The following is a 19,925-nucleotide window of genomic DNA, read 5'->3' as shown; positions in this document are numbered from 1 at the left end:
AACCCAGCTGTGTGCTCAATGGGGGAGGGGGCCGTGCTTTTTAACTGAAAAGGCAAAAGGGAAACATTGACTAAACTCCATGAGAAATGTAAAAGAAAAAATAGAAATTGCTGGTACCCCAGCATCTAGTGTGTTACTAAGAAAGTAAAATATATGGTCTTTCCTCTTATCTGCCTAAATTAAAATACTTAAATTACTTAGGTTGTTAGACTTCCCTTTTAGTTCAGAGATGACAAATATCTGAAAACATGCTAGCCCCCTCCTTTCACATTCTTTGCCCAATTGCACTAACTGATCATAATAGTTTTCCATTCACTGTGGATACTACCTCAGAATCCTTCTTAACACGTACACTATAAAGCCACTGCTGATAGATGATTATCACTCTATGAAGCCTACTTGCCAACTCTGTCATCAATTATTTATCTGAGGAAAGAAGGAAAAATAAGTTGCACAGTTACAATAGTTGACATCCTTGAAATAGGCTTAGTTGGCTCAACACATGACAAAGAGGGAAAATTCTGGCAGCTCTCACGAGGCGGTGACGTCTTCTGGTGTCATTCCAGATCAAGACTTAGATTTTCATCCAGGCTTAGATGATGAATGATCTCCTGGAAATAAAGATACTTATTTCAATTAAAGCATTTTATTTACTAACATTATTAAATGTGTAATCTCTGGTTTGAAATAAGGAGTCTTGTCCGTTGTACTTTTATCATATGGGTGTTACTTTCAAGGCTATCCTCACTTTATACGTCAAGCTTTTGGCCACATGCCATTAAGTATTTGAATTATATAATTCATTTGCTTTTCTGGTTCCATGATCACCAAACATTTATATATTTCTCTGTTTCCTCTTTCTCTACAGGCAAGGGGTGTGCTGATCATGCTGGTGAGCATTCTGTTTTGTAAAAGTATATTGCAATCCTGATTGTTTCAATTCTCTTAAAAATTAGTTTTGCGCAGTCCTACAAGTAATTTCTCTGCTGCCTTTTTTTTCTTCCTGACAATGGTAGATCCAGGGTCACAATAAACTCCATCCAGAACCAGCTTTCTGGAGTGGCCAACTGTTCCTTTCATTATAATCTAGGCATAAACAGGATAGCTGAGTGGTTAAGAGCAAAAAATTTGGTTCATACAAGTCAGACTATGCAAGTTTCTGGTTTTGTGACCTTTAGTGAACTTCAAAACCTCTCTGTGACTCAGTTTTGATGCTTGTGACATAGTAATAGTAGGATGTATTAACAATGCTGTAAGCTTGTTGTAAAGATTAAATGAAATGATGACGAGATGTACTTAGCAGTCCCATTAGTTAGCACTCAGTGTATCTTAGCTATTGTCATTATTCCTTCTTTATAACTCCAGTGACATTAAATTACTACATGGAGAGCATGGTGACATGTGAACAGCATCAGGTCCCGAATGATTTTATGCCCATGAGAACTAAACTTACTTTTGTGACTGAATCAACTCTTGCTAGTTGCTATACCATCAACAGTTGAAGCTTCTTGATGGTGAGAAATCTATTTTACATATAATTACTTAAAAGGACATTTTAACTATGGTAACAGTTTCAACTGACTGCATATCATTTCCAAATCACTCAGCATCAGAAAACTACCTGCTCCTCAGGGACTTAGTTCCTCCCAAGATTTCTCATGTCAGGTTGGCCTAGCACAATCGGGAAAAAAATCACAGTTTGGCTGTCAATCATGAAAAGGCATTTATTAGGCACCTAAAAGAGCATAATGCTGTGCTAACTACTGCGCAAAGTGAATCACACAGACATAGCCCCAGGAATCTAGTACCTGATGTTGAACAAGGCTCTCCTCCAGGGAGAAGGAGAGAGGGTCTTTGCGCCTAATGAGAAGGGGCGTGTCATGGTGGCAAGAGCGTTCACTCAAGTGTCAAGGGAATCCACTTCTCAGGGTTTGTCTTTGTCCTTCAGCATTCACTGTACATATCTGAATCTATTTCCTCACTGAAAAGTGGAATTACAAAATCTGCCTACCTCCCAGGGTTCTTGAGGCTTTGAAAGCATCTGCAATGTGCCATGAATATTTACACATCATTTTTCTGCAAAAAAATAATAATAAAGTGATCAGAACAGAGAGGACATGAGCAATAATAGACAATTATAAGTATCATTTTGTTTTTTGAATCTCTGCTCTGGGCCAGATCAAAAACAGATTCTCAAGCAAGTTAGTTGGGAAAATGGGTGGAAATGACTCCACGTTGGTTAGTGGTAACAACTGAGTGAGTTGAGAACACAGAAATCTTACTTCTGGGTAGTTATTTTGTATTACCTGTGTGGGAATCTGAAACAGAAGAATTTTTGTGGGGAATTTTGGCTTTTTCATGTTGTTAGGGAGTTTTGGCAAGAGAATAAGAAGTCTCTAGGGGCTGGCCTGGTGGCGCAGCAGTTAAGTCCACACGTTCTGCTTTGGTGGCCTGGGGTTCACCGGTTCAGATCCCGGGTGCAGACCTACGCACTGCTTGTCAAGCCATGCTGTGGCAGGTGTCCCACATATAAAAAAGGTAGAGGAAGATGGGCACGGATGTTAGCTCGGGGACAGTCTTCCTGAGCAAAAAGAGGAGGATTGGCAGCAGATGTTACCTCAGGGCTAATCTTCCTCAAAAAAAAAGAAGTCTCTAGAAGAAGTGGTTCTTGGAAGGCTCCAGGTATTCATCTCTTGTCAGCTCTGAGGCTCTGGAGACAGGACCAAGGACATGCCACCCCCTCTCCCAAGGAGCCTTTGATGGGAGCAATAAGATAAAAATCCCCGATGCTTCCCATTCTTGTCTATCTTATTTCATAACTTGAGACTCTGTCTCCAAACACCTCCCTTGCTCTCCATGTTCCAGCCTCATCAGTGACATTTTTGTAGTTCTTTTCACGCACCGGGCTCCCTCCTGCCACAAAGGGCTGTTGCAGAAGATGCCCCTCTGTCTGAGGCCCTGTTCTTTACCTCGTTCCTTATGTAACTCACCCTCAGCCTCTAGATTTCGGCTTACATGTCACTTCCTCAGGAAGTCTTCTCGAGTCTCCACGCTAAATCAGATCCCCAGTGTAAGTTCTCAAGAGCACACAGTCAGTTCTTTTTCTATAAAGCCGCAGTGTTTGGAATCATGGGATTTCTGCACGGTTATTTGGTCTGACAACCCCTTAGGCTGCAAGCCTCATGAGGGCAGAGGCAGATTTACTCAGAACCTAATAAAAAGTCTGCAGCTGTTCAATAATAATTGCAAGCCTCATGTGAATAGCTGAGTAAATGTGCAAAAGAAGTGCACATTTTAAAATTATAAAATATACTTTATTATTATATTAGTGACATATTCAATGTAGAAAATTTCAAAAATATAAAAATATAAATAGGACAAAAATATTTTACTTCTATCACATAGGATTAGCGATTGATTATGATTTTATTATTTTACTTATTATTTATGTATTAATAAAGTATATTTTTATGTTATTTAATCCTTTACAGTAATATATGAATGCATATATATAGTATATATGTGTATGTAGGTGTGTCTATATATATAATTTTGGATTATTGTGAATATATTGTTCATAAGTTTGTTTGTTTTTTGTCTTTTGTGAGGAAGATTGGCCCTGAGTTAACATCTGTTGCCAATCTTCCTGTACTTTATGTGGGACACTGCCACAGTGTGGCTTGACAATCAGTGCTAGATCTGCACCTGGTATGTGAACCCACGAACCCTGGGCTGCCAAAGCAGAGTGATGAAAGTAACCACTGTGCCGCCAGGCCAGCCCCCATAAGTTTGTTTTTATAACGTAAGGATATCGTGAAAAGTTTCCAAGTCATTAAATGTCCTTTACCAAAGTAATTTTTTTTTGGTGAAGAAGATTGGCCCTGAGCTAACATCTGTGCCAAGCTTCCTCTGTTTTGTATGTGGGATGCCACCATAGCATGTCTTGATGAGCAGTGTGTAGGTCCATGCCTGGAATCTGAAACCTTGGACCCTAGGATGCTGGAGCAGAACATGCGAACCTAACCACCATGCCAGCAGGCTGGGCCCTATCAAAGTAATTTTTAATTGCTAAGTAGCATTGTGGCTTTTTGCCACATATCCCAATTTGTTTAACTAATAGCTTATTGTTGGCATTTAGATTTTTTAAAATATTTTATTATAAACAGGGCTGGAATAAACAGTTGTTTTGCTAATTTTCTATGCTTTTTTCTTAGAATGAATTTCTAAATGTGGAATTACTTAGTCTAAAATTTTGATGCATGGGGCCAAATCTCCTTTAAAAGGAAAGTCATTCTAAAGCTCTGTCACACTAGTGAGATGTAAGAGCATCTAGTCATATTCTTCCAACAATATTATTTTTATTCTTTTAAACATTCCCAAGTTAATAGACAAAATTTGTATTTTATTTTAATTTGTATCTCTTTTAAATTGTATAAATATCAATTATACAAAAATTCATACTTTTCTTGATATGCCACTCTTCACACATAACAATATGTATATGGATTTGATTTTAGCATTGGAGTTTTTATGCAGTTTCAATGATTTGCTATTCTTTTGCCAGAAAACTGCCTTTATTAATGTAATTTTACAATGTGTTGTGATATGTGGTAAGTTCCTCTATATTTCTTCTTTATTAAAGCTCTGTTTTCTTTTGCTATTGTGATGCATTTATTTTTACAGATAAAAGGAGAATTTGTCTAGTTTCATTGGTATTGTCACTGCATGTTAAAATTAGATATTTTTGTTGTGCCTTTATTCATATCTTCTTTTATATCTCTCAAAAAGATCTTTTCATTTTCCTTCTTAGACTCTACATGTTATTTGTCAAGTTTATTCCTAAGCATTTAATCTCCGTTGCTGCAATTATAAATGACGGTTTTTGGTGTCATTATATTTCTCTAACTGGTTATGCAAAGGACAATTATTGGCTTTTATGAATTTAGTTTGTAATAAATTAATTAATTCTACTAGATTTTATTTTATTGTAAATAGATCAGGAATTTCTATCTTATTTTTCTATGATTATTTCTGATATTATTTTCTTATTGCTTACTTAAGAACTTTGAGATTGATATTGATTAATAAGTGAGCAAATATGTCATAATCTTCAAATTTAAGGGGAATGCCTCTTAAGCTTCTCTATTAAATTTTTTTTTTGGATCTCCAGATATATATTCTTTATCATGATTTAGAAGCGTCATCCTATTCCTGATTTACTAAGAAAATTTAAAATAAGAAATAGATGGTAAATCTTACTAAAATTACTTTCTAAGTTACGTTCTGAAGACTATCATGTAGTATCTTATAAAATTTTTCTGAAAACAAGCAGTATTTTCAAAAATTAGTATTAAGTTTTCGGATTTGGTGGAGTATGTCTATGAGTCACTTCATTGGCCATGTTCACAGGCTTTTACCAAAGCCTCGTTGGCTGTTTGCCTTACGTGTCAGGCTGACGCTGAGGAGGAAATTTTCTTATCTGAAATGCATAGGCAGACTTGCAGCGACATGAGTCAAATGGGCTGAGGTTCTGAGAATAGAGCTAGATCCACTCTCTAATGTGGGATGGGTGGTGTCAATGGATTGTCCAGACGGAGAGAAGAAGGGGATTGCAAATTTCAGTTGTGGCACGCACGTCAACGGTGCTTATCAATACCTGCAAGTCCTAAAATTAGGAGACAGGCCACACTTAGCACTGAGGAATTCAGACAACTTCTGGGAGGCACTTTCAAGTTGCAGAGCCTGATTTTCTAGGTTGAGGGTTTAAGGACAAGGTCCAGCCCCTAGAGCAAGTAATATAAGATGTACTCCTTAAGGAATAGGGGTAACTTAGAAAAGCGACTGACCTAGAACCAAAATATGGATCAGAGCAGAAACCAAGCTCCAAGAATGGCTTCTCGGTGAAGGAGTGGACATATGGTCGCTGAAGCTCCCATGATGGCAACAGGACCTGAGGACCAAGCTGTGGCTCAGGCACCAGGGAAGGACTCAGTGATCAGCTCTGGCCCACAGTTTGCTGGTCACCTAAAATAACAAATTTAAGAGGGCCTCTCAGGCTGGCAGGGACACTGTGCCTCTCAACTCTCCCAGTCTTCAACCTGTTTTCTTGGAAACAAATCTGAACGTGAGTAGACCGATGGGTCCACAACTGGGGAACCCATGAAAGGTGGAGAACTGAGGCAGAAAGCTGACAGAAATAATCTAATGAGTTCTTAATTTCAAATTCATACTCATGCTGAGGGAAAGTATTAATGTGTCTGTGTTGAGTGTTCTGTAATCGGTGCAGACATTCACTTCAGAAAATCTTTATCCTACTCGGTGGCATGACAGTGTGAGTGGTAAAAGCCCACTTGTAATGCTGGGTGTCACTTCATCTAACCTGTCATCAAAATCAAACAATTTCTATAAATCATGGCCACTTGCCCTTGAACTATTAAAGTGCTAAGACATATCTATCTGAGTAATTAAAATATAAACCACGGCCAAAGCAATCTTGAGAAAGAAGAACAAAGCTGGAGGTATCAAGCTCCCTGATTTCAAACTGGCATATAAACAGATGCTTGGATCAACGGAAAAGAATGGAGAGCCCAGAAATTAACCCACAGTTAGTTATACTATCAATTAATCTACGACAAAGGGAGCAAGAATATAGAATACACAATGAGGAAAAGGAAGTCTCTTCAATAAATGGTGTTGCGAAAACTGGATAGAACATGCAAAAGTATGAAACTAGACCACTTTCTTACATGATATACAAAAAAATAAATTCAAAATGGATTAAAGACTTAAATGTAAAACCTGAAACCATAAAACTCCTATAAGAAAACATAGGCGGTCAGCTCTTTGACATCAGTCTTAGCAATATTCTTTTGGATCTGTGTCCTCAGGCAAAGGCAGCAAAAGCAAAAATCAACAGATGGAACTACCTCAGACTAAAAAGCTTCTGCACAGAGAAGGAAATCATCGACAAAATGGAAAAACAGCCTACTGAATGGAAGATACTTGCAAATGGTATTCCGATAAGGGGTTAATATCCAAAATATGTAAAGAATTCATACAACTCAATATATATATATAAAAAAGTCTGATTAAAAAATGGGCAGAGGACCTGAATAGATGTTTCTCCAAAGAAGACATATAGATGGCCAACAGACATGAAAATATGCTCAACATCACTAATCACCATGGAAATGCAAATCAAAACCACAATAAGATATCACCTCACCCCTGTCAGAATGGCTGTTAACAAAAAGACAACAAATAACAAGTGTTGGCGAGAATGTAGGGAAAAGGGAACACTTGTGCACTGTCAGTGGGAATGTAAATTGGTGCAGCCACTATGGAAAACAGTATAGAAGTTCCTCAAAAAATTAAAAATAGAACTACCATATGACCCAGCAATTCTACTTCCAAGTATTTATTTGGAAAAAAATGAAAACATTAATTTGGAAAGATATATGCACCCTTAAGTTCATTGCTGAGTTATTTACAATAGCCAAGACATGCAAGTAACCTAAATGTCCATCAATAGATGAATGGATAAAGAAGATGTGGTATATATATACAATGGAATATTACTCAGCCATAAAAATAATGACATCTTGCTATTTGCAACAACATGGATGGACCTAGAGGATAGGATGCTAAGTGGAGTAAGTCAGACAGAGAAAGAAGAATACTGTATGATTTCACTTATATGCAGTACAAATGAATAAGCAAAACAAAACAGAAAAATATTCATAGATGCAAAGCACAAATTGGTGTTTGTCAGAGGGGATGGTGGTAGGAGGAATGGGTGAAGAGGATCAAGAGGGACAAACTTCCAGTTATAGAATAAGTCACGGAGAAGTAGTGTACTGCATAGGAAATATAGTCAATAATATTGTAACTGTGTTGTATGGTGATAGATGGTTACCAGACTTGCTGTGGTGGTGATCATTTTGTAATGTATGTAAATGTTTAATCACTACATTGTATGCTTGAAACTGATACAATATTGCATGTCAACTATACTTCAGTAAAAATAAAAAAAATTTATGAAAAGAACTTAGTCACATGGCCTTACCTAGATGCAAGGTGGAGTGGAGAAATGTGGTCCCTGGCAGGGCAGCCAGATCACAGCAGAGCAAGAATCTCCAGGGGACATCTTCCGCTCTCTGCCCCCAAACCCTCTTCCCATTGCAGGCTGGTGGCCTTAAGCAAGTCTGAGTAAAGGAAATGTATAGCTGATTAAATGGACGTTTTAATTATTAAAATGAATGTTTGTAATTAAAAGTGATCAAAGGACTTATTATCTGAGTGACTGGAATAAAGTTACGGGACCCATCAGGGTAGGGACAAGAGGCTGAGACAGTGTGTTCACAGGAGCAGTCAAGAGGAAAAATGGAATTGCTGTTTTATAACTCTATGGGGTTCTTCTCTTTTAACATGTTCGACTTCGTTTTAGAGATTAAGCAAATTTTCAAGCAAAATAAATCTACAGATTTCATAATTTCAAAGAAATATGTATATAAAACCATCAAGAATAGGCCTCCCTTAAGAAAAATTCATTTTCACATTATGGAAAATGCAAGGCGGTGTTCAAAATGCAAACACAAATACAGGTGTACCTTACTCGTGATAGAATAATACACTTCTATTGTAAAGAATAAGAGTATCCATAATTATAAAGCACATGCATTTACCCAAATACTCTCAAATTACAAAGTCATCCTACTAAATTTGATATATGATGCAATTTTAGAGTATTTGTGTACTCATGGTTATTTGAAAACACACAGGTAGTGAGCCAATAAATAAAGGCAACATAGTAGCACTTTCTTGAAGAACTGGAACCAATCTTAGAGTGAAGGACTCTCTTGCCTCCATCCTGTGCAAACCGCTCCTTTCCCCTCTCCTGTTCCATGCCAACAGAGATCGCTACTAAGGGATTTTTGCTGCGATCCGTTAAGAGACTTTTCAACGGCTGAGCAATTTTTTCCCATCTTCCCTCCCTTAACGCCCGTATCCTCAAATACGGCTTGAGAAATTGTTGAGATAGAAGTTCCGGAAGAGATTTCTTGAAAGAAAGAAACCTTGAATATGTTAACCCTCTTTCCCCTATATCTTGAATTTTTACCCTCCCAGAAGCAGTTCAACTTAATAACAAGAATCTAGTCTTAAACCAGAGCGGGATTTTAGCCAATATCCTTTGAGCAGTTGGTTGGAACAAGAATTTAACCACCTGTTTGTAGGGGTGGCCAGGATTAGACCTGCGTGCTGATTCCTTATTTTGTGTTATTGTGATTTTAAACTATGTTTATGGGCCATTTGAACAGGAGATTTCGCCACCTGGGGGAGCATTCCAGAAAACTGAATTGGTTGCTGTGTATATGAATGTCAAAGCCAGTTGTACACTGCAAAGCAGCTGCGAAAATTGTGAAGGAGAAATGACCCAGAAAACCTAGCGAAGGCAGCTTCTCCCGACATGCAGTCTTCTGACAATGATGTTTATAAAGCAACTTCCATGTCTCCTCTGAGGTCACAAACTTCTCTCCTAAGTTGTGAGATGAAACAGAGATATTAAAATGATTTGTTTAGAAAACATGGCTCCTTCATTTGTCTCATATACGGACACAGACATATACCGCGCTAGTCACATAAAATACACCACTGACATCATACTATATACAGTCTTGCATTATTCTTTTGTCATTAAATATTTTGCACCCCTACTTGTCCCCCTTGCTATTAAAATTATTTTAAAATGCAAAATTATATAATATATATTTTAAAAGCGCAATGACTCTATAAATATAATTTATTTTTCGGATAGCCATTTAAGCTTTATCTAATTATTAAATATTATAGGTAATGCTTCAAAAACCTCTTTATAAATGTCTGTTCTTCATTTCTTTTTGAATATTTACCTGCAAAGGGGGAGCCCTTTTTGATTTCCTTTCTCTATTCCCACCTAGCTCTCTTCCGCATTTTTCCTAAACATTGTCTTCAAATATATCCAAGATTTGTAAAAGCATATAACACATAAGTTAGACTCAAAAGCAAATAAATCTTTGCTCACAGCTTTTACTCTCTCCTTAGGAAATACTCCATAATATTAATTATTTCATAAGGACACATGAATATTTTAAAACTATTAATATATTTTAACAATGAGCTTTCCAGAAAGATTTTATCCATTTCATCCTCCTTAGTTGACTTGGAGACTGCCATCCTTACTGCTCGTTGCTTTTTAACGTTTGTCTGTTTGATGGACAGAAAAGCTGTCTTTCTGTTTAATTTGCAATTCATTAATTACTTGTAAGACATATTTTTATACGTTTCTCAGCTCTTTGTGCCTATTTTCTGAGTATTTTGTTTGTGATCTTTGTTCATGCATCTTTAGGTATTAGTTTTCTCTCTGACTTGTAAGCATTCTTTACATAGTTATGGCGCACACCTTTGTCATGGATTTTGATTCTGTGTTATTAGGCACATAAATGTAGGACCCTTTAGAAGGCTTCAGTCTAGCTGCACTTTTGTGAGTCTGAAATGATTGTCCTTACTTGAAGCAACAGTTTTTTCTTTGAGTCCTCGTGTAATATACCTGCTTCCTATGAATACCAGCTTCCGTGCCCAGGAAAACTGAAGTTGTCTTGAGACAAACGGGATCCATCACTGTTCTACACCCTGAGTCATGTAGAGCTATGCGAGCTGAGTTATGCCAGGAGAGGCACAGAGTTTAAGCGCATCTTGTCCATGAGCATGCTGCTCCCAAGGACCAGACAACTCCGCACATTTTCCATTTCCTTCACGGCAAACACAGAGAGAATGAATATTCAGCTTAAGAAGTAATTATCACCAGAAGATGATACTTCTGTGTACTTCATGCCAATCACGTTGTTCTTAGTTTCCTCCCCAACTCGGAAAAGCTACGGTCCTCGTAAAGGGTTGAATTTCTTCATAATTATATAATCCTTAACAATATTTAGAATGGTTTTAAACTTTTAGAAATTCATGTTTTGGATTTTGTAAGTATAGAACAATATTTTCATCTAACATTGTGTTCTGAAATTCACTCATATTGATATTTGTTTTACTATTTTGTAGTATTCATTGTATGAATGGTATTATGATGTTTAGCTTGTTTCCTTTCTTTGCTTTTCTTCTTTTTTTAAATTTTTTTTTTTTGCCGTTATAAACATTGCCGTTAGGAAAATTTATACACATCCTTGTGTACCTGCAGGAGGGTTTCTCTAGATCAGAATACACCTCTTTTTCAGGTTGACTTGAAATTTGCTTTTCAAAGTAGTTCCACCAATTTAAATTCACGTTCCCCATCAGAATTTACTATTATCTGACCTGTATGTTAGTGATGTTCTCTTGTGATAATCAGCATCTTGTTATGGTTTTAATCTGCATTTCCATGATTATTATTGAGTGGAGCTTCTTTATACGTTTATATTGACCCTCATATATCCTCCTCTTTGAATTGCCCACTCATACTTCTTGCTCAATTTTTATTGGGTTGTTTATCTTTTCTTATTGATTTGCAGGAGTTTTTAATATAGTTGGTCTATTAATATTTGTCAGTTATATGCATGGCCACTATCATCTCCCAGACCATAGCTAATCTATTTCTTATTATGAAGTATTTCTTCCATACAAAGAATAGATACGATGTACATAAGGAAGGCTTAAAATATAATACATCAAAATACTTATCCCCAACACACACCGTATCACCTGGTAGTAAAGTGATCACCAATGCCTTTGAAATCCTCTGGATGCCATTTACTCTTTCCTATGTTAACCATGCTTTTACATTTTTAAACTCCACTTTTTTGAGATATAATTACATACAGTAACATGTACACATTTTAAGTGTACGTTTGATATCCTTTGACAATGTATATACTCTTAATCAAGATATAGAGCAAGTTCATCCCCCCAAATGTCCCCGTGTTCTCTTTTGCAACCACTAACCTCTCTTCTAACTTGAAATAACCAATATAAGCTGTCACAATAGATTAGTCTTGAATGTTATAGAATTTTATATAAATATAATCTTACATTATTTGTATGTACTTGGTGTCTCTGACTTCTTTTGCACAGCGCGATATTTTTGAGAATTAGCCATGTCATTGGATGTGTAAATAAGTAGTTCCTTTTTAGTTCTGAGTAGTATTCCATTGGAGATCACAATTTGCATACCTAGTCTCCCATTGATAGATAGTTGAGTTGTTTCTATTTCCTTTTTAGCTATTATTAATAAGTCTACTAGAAATATTTATTCACAAGTATGGGCATATACTTTGTGTGGGCATATGCTTTTATTTCTCTTGAAAATGTACCTAGAGGAGAAATTGTTGGGTTGTATGTAAAAATTGTTGTATATAATTGTTCTATGTAAGTCTATGCTTAACTTAACATTTCCAAAATGTTTGTACCATGTTATATTTGCATCAAAAATTCATGACTCTTTCAGTTAATCCGTATCCACCGGGTAGGTTTAGTTTAGTTTTTGTTTCTGTTTTATTTTGTTTTGTAGCTAGTGTGATTTTAATTTGCATTCCTCGAGGACTAATGCTGTTGAGCACCTTGTGATTATTGGTCATTCATCTATCTTCCTTGTAATGTGCCTATTGACATCTTTTGTCCTTTTTTTTTCAAATTAGGTTGTCTTTTTATTATTGAGTTAAAAGTGGTCTTCATATATACTGAATACAAGAGCTTTGTGTATATATTTTATGTATATAATATGAATATATTTCTAATGTATATTCTTATGTACATTAGAAATATTTTTCCCGGATAGTGGCATGCCTTTTCATTTCCTTAATGATGTCATTTTTGTCAAATTTATTGTGATATAATTTATATACAATAAACAGCATTCATTTAAAGTGCCCATGGGGTGAGTTTTGACAGATACATACACCCACTAAACCGCCACCAGAGTAAAGATGCGGAATGCTTCCATCACACCAAAAAGTTTTCTCTTCCTCTTTGCAGTCCATCCCTCCCTCTGCTCCTGGCTAACCACAGGCAACTGTGGATTTGCCTTAAGTCAAAATAGTTTAGTTTGCATGTTTTTATATAGATTTTATATAAATGGAAACGTACAGTTTTAATGTCTTTCTTTCACTCACCACAATGATTTGCCCGTGGAGATTGATCCAGTTGTTACATGTTTTAGTAGTTTACTACTTTTTACTGTCAAATACCATTCCATTGCAGAGATATGCTACATTCTGTTTATTCATTCTCTTGTTGATGGGCATTTGGACTGCAGCTGGTTTTTGCTTGTGAATGGTGAATAAAGCTGTTAGGAACATTCGTGTACAAGTCTTTGTGTGAGCATCTATTTTCATTTCTTTTGGGTAAATATCTAAGAATGAGTAGCTGGTTCATATGGTAGGTTGTGTTTAACTCAGAAACTGCCTAATGATTTTCTAATAGCTGCATCATTTTAAGCTCCTACCCCCAATATATGTGAGAATTTAAATTGCTCTATATCTCACCAGCATTGGCCATTATCAGCCTTTTTAATTTTAGCATGCTGATGTGTATGCTGTGACATTGTATTATGGTTTTAAGTTGCTTTTCTTGGATGACTAATACTGTTAACCATCTTTTCATATGCTTATTTGCCATCTTTCAAACTTCTTTGGTGATGTGTCTTTTCAAGATTTTGCCCATTTCATATTGAATTGTTTGTATTTTCATTTTGGATTTGCAAGAATTTTTCTCTTTATTTTGGATGCAATTTTTAATCAGATAAACGTTTGCCAATATTTTTTCCTATTCTACAACTTACCTTTTAGCTTTTCTGGTGGTGTCATTCAAAGAGGAAACATTTTTTATTTAAATGAAGTCCAGCTTAACTGTTTCTTTTATGGTTAACGCTGCTGGTGTTGTATGTAGCCTGTAAAAATTTCCTCCTATGTTTGTATCTAGAAGTTTTACACTTTTGGCTTTGACACTTAGTCCTGTGTTTCACTTCAAGTTCATTTTTCTGTGCAATGTGAGGTAGGTGTTAAGATTCAATTTTTTTCTATATGGATATCAATTGTCCAGCACTATTTGCTTAAAACAAAAACCCAAAACTTTCATTTCCTCTATTACCTAGGTACATTTTATGAAAGTCAGTTGACCATATATGTTTGAATCTATTTCTCCCCATTCTGTTCCATTGATTGATATGTCTGTGCTTTTGCTAATGCCATACTTTGTTGATTATTTCATAATAGGTTTTGAAATCAGATACTGTTAGTCCCTCAATGTTGTTCTTTTTCACAAAAATTTGGCTGTCATGTGGCCTTTGTATTTCTCTGTGCATTTTAGAATCAGTTTGTCCATTTCTACAATAAAAAATAAAAGCCTGCTAGGATTTAGACTGGGGTCATGTTGAATCTTTAGAACAGATTTGGGAGAACAGATTTCTGAGTCACAGGGCGTGTTCCAATCCATGAACATTGTCTATCTCTTCATTTGTTTGTGTTTCATTTAATTTATTCTAGTAATGCTTGGTAATTTTCTCTGCATTAGTCCTGCACCTATTTTGTTGAACTAATCCTCAAATGGTTCATGTTTTGTTGATGCCACTTTCAATAGTATTCTTGACATTAAATTTACATTATTGTTGCTAGTATATAAAATACAATTGATTTTTTTATATTGATTTTGTAATTTTGTATCTTAACCACTCTGACAAATTTTGTAATTAGTTCCAGTAATTTTTTTGTAGATTTCTTAGGATTTTTTCATATTCATGATTTTGTTTTTTGCAAATAAGACAGTTTAAGTTCATTCAACTTATATCCCTTTAATTTTTGGGCTTGGCTTATTACAGTAATTAAGTCCTCCTTATACATTGTTAAATAGAAGTGTTAGGGTCTGATTTTTTTTTATAGTTCCTTTTATCAGGTTGAGGAAGTTCCCCTTCTATTTCTAGTTTGTTCACAGTTTTTATCATGAATGAGTGTTGAAATTTATCAAATGCTTTCTCTGCATCTATTGGCATAATCATATTTTTCCTCTCCTTTCTTCTGTAAATATGGTGAGATACATTCTTGTCAATGATAACCACTCTTTTAACTCTTCATTTTTATCATATTCTTGGACCAAGATATTTTTACTGTACATTATGTATATTTCCATACATAATCTATTGCAAGCTTGTGTATGTTTATTACTTTATATTATTGGTATCATGCCATATATATTTTGTTGAAATTTGTTTTTCCCACGCAACAATATATTTTTAAGATCCTTCTGTATTTATATGTGACACGATGACTTATTTATTTTTCACTGATCTGTACCACTCACATATGTAGACATTTCACATTTAAATAACCCAATCTCCTGCCAAAGCACCTTCGGTTTGGTTACCACTCTTTGCTAATACAAACTTTTTCACTATAAATTTTCTTATGGGTTCCCCTGGTGCATATGTGAAAGAGATTTTCAACTCTATACTCCTAGGAGTAGAATTGCTGGGTAAAGTATCTTGCTTGTGTCTAAACAGGGACTGGACAAAGAGACAAGAAATAAATGGGGAGCCCAACAAAAATAAATAAAATACCCCTTTAGCTTTACGAGACAATGCCAACATCTTTTCCAATGTGGTTGCACAAATTTACATTCACACGCGTGAAGAAGATGACCTAATGCTCTGTATGCACACAAACTCTTAGGACTATCTGCCTTTTTAAGTTGTTCTCGAGGTTGTGCATGCTAATTGATATTCATTTGCAGTTTTATTTGATGGTAAATAAATACAAACATTTCCTTGGTAAATTTTTTGCTTATTCTTGATTTTTGTCTCTCTTTGAAATACCTGTTCATATTTGTTTGATGTAGACTGCAATAACATTAAATTTTATAGATTAAGTTGGAGAGAAAGAAACTGTTATCATATTGAGGAAAGCATTGCATTTTTATAATATTGGGTAAAACTGTTAAAAAATCATTACTTTTTCTTTCCTTAATGCCATTAAATAAAGATTTATCATTTTCTCCATGTCTTTCTTCTGTTAGATTTATCCCAAGCTTAAGTTTTTAATATTTTTGCCTTTCAAATACTATGTCAAAATTACAGTTTGTAATTGTGTATTGCTGGTGTATAAGAATTTATTTTATTTTTTATTTTGGTCTTATGTCCAGAAACCTAACTATACTTTTTAAATTATTAATTTTAGTAAATTGTGGATTCCCATGCTGCTTTTTTTTTTTTAAGATTGATCCTGATCTAACATCTGTTACCAATCTATTTTCTTTTTGCTTCTTCTTCTCCCCAAAGCACCCCAGTACATAGTTGTATAGTCTAATCATAGGTCCTTCTGGTTCTACTGTGTGGGACGCCACCTCAGCGTGGCCTGATGAGCGGTGCTAGGTCTGCAACCAGGATCCGAAGTGGCAAAGCCCTGAGCCACCGAGGCAGAGCATGTGAACCTAGCCACTCGGCTGTGGGGCCAGTCCCAGCCGAAGCTTCTTTTATGTGGATATTAATATTTTCTTTTATGACCAATATTTACTTGCTTAATATTTTTTTCTTACTTTACAGGTTAAGACTTCCAAGAAAATCTTGAATAACAGTGATGACCGTCAGCATCATGTTTTTGTTTCTGATTTTAAAAGCAGTGCTTCTAAGCATTTAGTGTAAAGTCTAACAGGTTTTTGGTAGGTCTTTATTAGGGCATGAGAGGTTCTTTCTACTCAAAATTTGAAGAGCATTTTACTATTATTATTATAGATGCTAAATTTTATCAAATGTCTTTTACCCTTCTATTGAAAAGATCACAAGGATTTTCCCCTTTAATCTGCTAAAACTGAAAACTACTAGAAGATTTTTCTCAAATTAAACCAGTGTTGAATTTGCTTCTCCACTCTACAAATATTTGTTAAGGGCTTACTTTGTGCCAGGCATTTTGCTAGGCTCTGAGGATGAGTATATAGCAATGAAGAAAGAAAGAAAGAATGATTAAAGCCTGCATTGTTTAAAAAAAAAAAACTAAGCAAATAAATATATAATATGGCGTATGACAATAAGTGTTTCTAATACAATTAGAACAAGATAGAGATTGGCAAGTGCTTGTCCTTGTTCGTTCAAGCTGGTATAACAAAATACCAGACTGGTAACTTATAAACAACAGAAATTTATTTCTCACAGTTCTGGAGTCTGAGAAGTCGAACTTCAAGGTGTCGGCATGGTCTCATTCTGGTGAGGACCCTCTCCCTGGCTCATAGCTGGGACCGTCTTGCTATGTCCTCCAACGATGGAAGGGGCTAAGGAGCTCTGTGAGGTCTCTTTTACAAGGCAGTAATCCCACTCACTAGGGCTCTACCCTCATGACATAAGCATCTTGCAAAGGCTCCACCTCCTAATGCCAACATCTTTGTGAGTTTGGATTTCAACAGGTGAATTTGGGGGGAACCCAAATATTCAGACCATAGCATTCTGCCCCGGCTCCCCATTTTAAAGAAGACCCTTGAGAATGTCCTATTCAATAAAAAAAGACATTTAAGCAGAGACTGGGATGAAGTAAGAAAATGAATTGCTTGGATGTATGCAGGAAGAGCTTTCCAGGCAAAAGAAATGGCAAGTGCAAAAGCCCTGAGCAGAAAGACAGAGAACTAGCTGGTCAGGGTGACTGGGGAGCCGCAGATGACAGTGTGACTGGGAGTAGATGAAGGCGAAGAGCCAGCAGCAGGTTAGACCATGCAGGTTGTAAAGAATCGAGGCCTCATCATAGGGTCTTGGTGGCCATGGTCAGGATTTAAGCTTATTTTCTATTGTCTTTAATACGATACTCTAACTCCTTGTGGAAGGTGAGAGAATGTAAGAGGTCAGAGGTACAAGCAAGCAGGCAGTTAGGAGGCTAATGCAAAGCTCCAGATGAGAGAGGATGGCGGCTTGAGTAAGAAAGATTTGGATTCCGGATATATACTGAGTATCCGTAATTACAGCAAACACTTTTGTAACGCTTACTATTTGTCAGGCTTTCTTCCAAGGGCTGTGTAAATATGTAGTTGTTTCATGCACTGAACAACCTCAGAAGGTAACTACCAGCATCACTTCCATTTCATATGAAGAAACTAAAGTGCAGAGAGGGGAAACCTGCACATGTTTAAATAGGGTCAAGGTATAGACTGGAAGCCCAGAAACAACGAACAAGGTTGACCTCCAAAGATGGTGCCAGGAAGGTGTCCAAGGCCACCAGGAGCAAGGGCAGGGAGGTCGCTAGACATAGGGAACTCAGAAAGGGGAGGTTCACAGGTTGCCTGAGACCCCCGCAGAGTGCCAGAGAGTCTCTAATTGTCTGATTCTAGGATATGTTCTTAGTATAGAAGTCTCTGCTCTTGGGGAGGATGAAAGAGGATTCCTTTACTGAAGCTAGCGGAGCGAGAGTAGAGTTATATAGCTTATTGCTTTGTTAGTTACTATTACATTTTAAAAGGGATACCTGGTTTCCCTCAGTCTGAGAGGCACGGTGAACTTTTTTGTAACAGACAAAAGGAGAAAGAAGTAGGGTGTCTGGGATTCTTGCTGTATCCTTCTATCCTGCTCACACTGAATGATCATTCTTTAATACTTGAAAGCTGAATCTGAATTTTCTTGGCTGAGTGGTAGAAAAGTCTTTTTTTTTTTTTAAATAAAGCTCTGTACATTGTTAGGGCGAAGGCACAGAAGACCAAGTTATTATTCCTTGCAGAAAACTGTCAATCACATGCCTCTGGAAGTCCCTCGGCACCCTCGCTGCTTACACATGCTCGGTCATTTCCATCATTTGCCCAAGAGTGAAGTCTTCCAGATCCCTTAGGTACTTTTTCTTCATCCCAGATTGAGCTTTGGTTAGTTTTTAAAAAATTGCTTTTCAAAATGCTTAGGAAACCAGAGTTTAAGAGAGAACAGGAAATACAGGAGAAAATCTTGTATGCATATAAAATGTACATGTGTATGAAATAAATGTACATGTGTATGAAAATAGTATGTATATACACAAACATACATATGCATTTACATATATGTATGCATATAAATATGTGCATGTGTCATATATACTTAGTGTACTAAATATGTACACACGTGTAAGCACATATGCATGAATTTACATTTTCTATTGGTATTATATGATGATGTGTATTTATAGTGCATATAATTATATGGATTGTATATAATTAAGAATTATAAAAAACCTAACATATGATGCAATATATAATGTATATGAAGATTGAGGAATTTTTTTAAGTCCTGAAGAGCATGTAATAGATAGCTACATCACTGAATCTTGGTGTGTATTTACAGTTTGTGGAACTTGGAGACATCTGCTTGGTGGGCTGGAAAATCAAGTCTAAATGCTCTAAAAGGATGAGGTCAGAATGTGGAACAGACAAACCCAGGCATTAGTGCGTCAGATTAACAAATTCATAAATATTTAAGAAACAATTAATATTCTTTACCTATGTAAGTAGAGAACTTATAGGTAGAGAACTATGTTATAGTTAGAGGTAGAGAACTTTTAGATGCGGGGGAGGGGGCGTAAATAGTGTTATAATAAATGGCCCCTGATTTGTAGGCATTTACAGTAAGGCTTGTAAGATAAGACACACACATGTCATAATAGACAAGGGCAACATAGGACATATGCCATATGAATTATCTAGGCAATAAGACAGAATTTTCAGAGGAAAGAAAAATGTTTTTGACTGAGAGACAAGAGAGGACTTTGAGGAAGAATGAAGGTTTGAATTTGAATATGAATACTGTACACTTTTTATACAAATAGAGAGAGATGAGGATGCATTCCTGTTTAGACCTGCATCAACTCTCTTCCTGTAGATCACAACTTTACCTACTTATGGTTTTCCCATACATTCTGGTCAACAGCCATCCCTCAGTAGTCAGACAGGGCATCCAGTGTCTCAATCTCAGCTTCACT

The 19,925-nt window shown here is 36.2% G+C and overlaps 1 protein-coding gene across 4 annotated transcripts in view; it reads left to right on the top strand.

Annotated features, from left to right (window-relative positions):
- The window catches only part of AGBL1 (AGBL carboxypeptidase 1), an 806,151-nt gene extending 789,112 nt beyond the window's left edge, over positions 1-17,039 (top strand). For 3 of the 4 annotated variants that reach the window (XR_011497368.1, XR_011497363.1, XM_070495691.1), the window contains one exon: positions 869-4,658. Coding sequence is in view for 2 of the 4 variants with exons in the window: in XM_070495691.1 (XP_070351792.1) it covers positions 869-884 (16 nt within the window). In the remaining 2 variants the exon portion in view is untranslated. Of the gene's footprint in view, positions 1-868; positions 4,659-16,549 lie in introns of those variants that run through there. The other variant, XM_070495693.1, reaches the window with a different exon arrangement.
- Positions 17,040-19,925: the final 2,886 nt, after the last annotated feature.

This window comes from Equus asinus, chromosome 2 (genome assembly GCF_041296235.1).
Source record: "Equus asinus isolate D_3611 breed Donkey chromosome 2, EquAss-T2T_v2, whole genome shotgun sequence".
Taxonomy (NCBI): domain Eukaryota; kingdom Metazoa; phylum Chordata; class Mammalia; order Perissodactyla; family Equidae; genus Equus; species Equus asinus.
The sequence above is the reverse complement of the archived record's forward strand: the minus strand, read 5'-3'. Positions and strand labels throughout refer to the sequence as shown.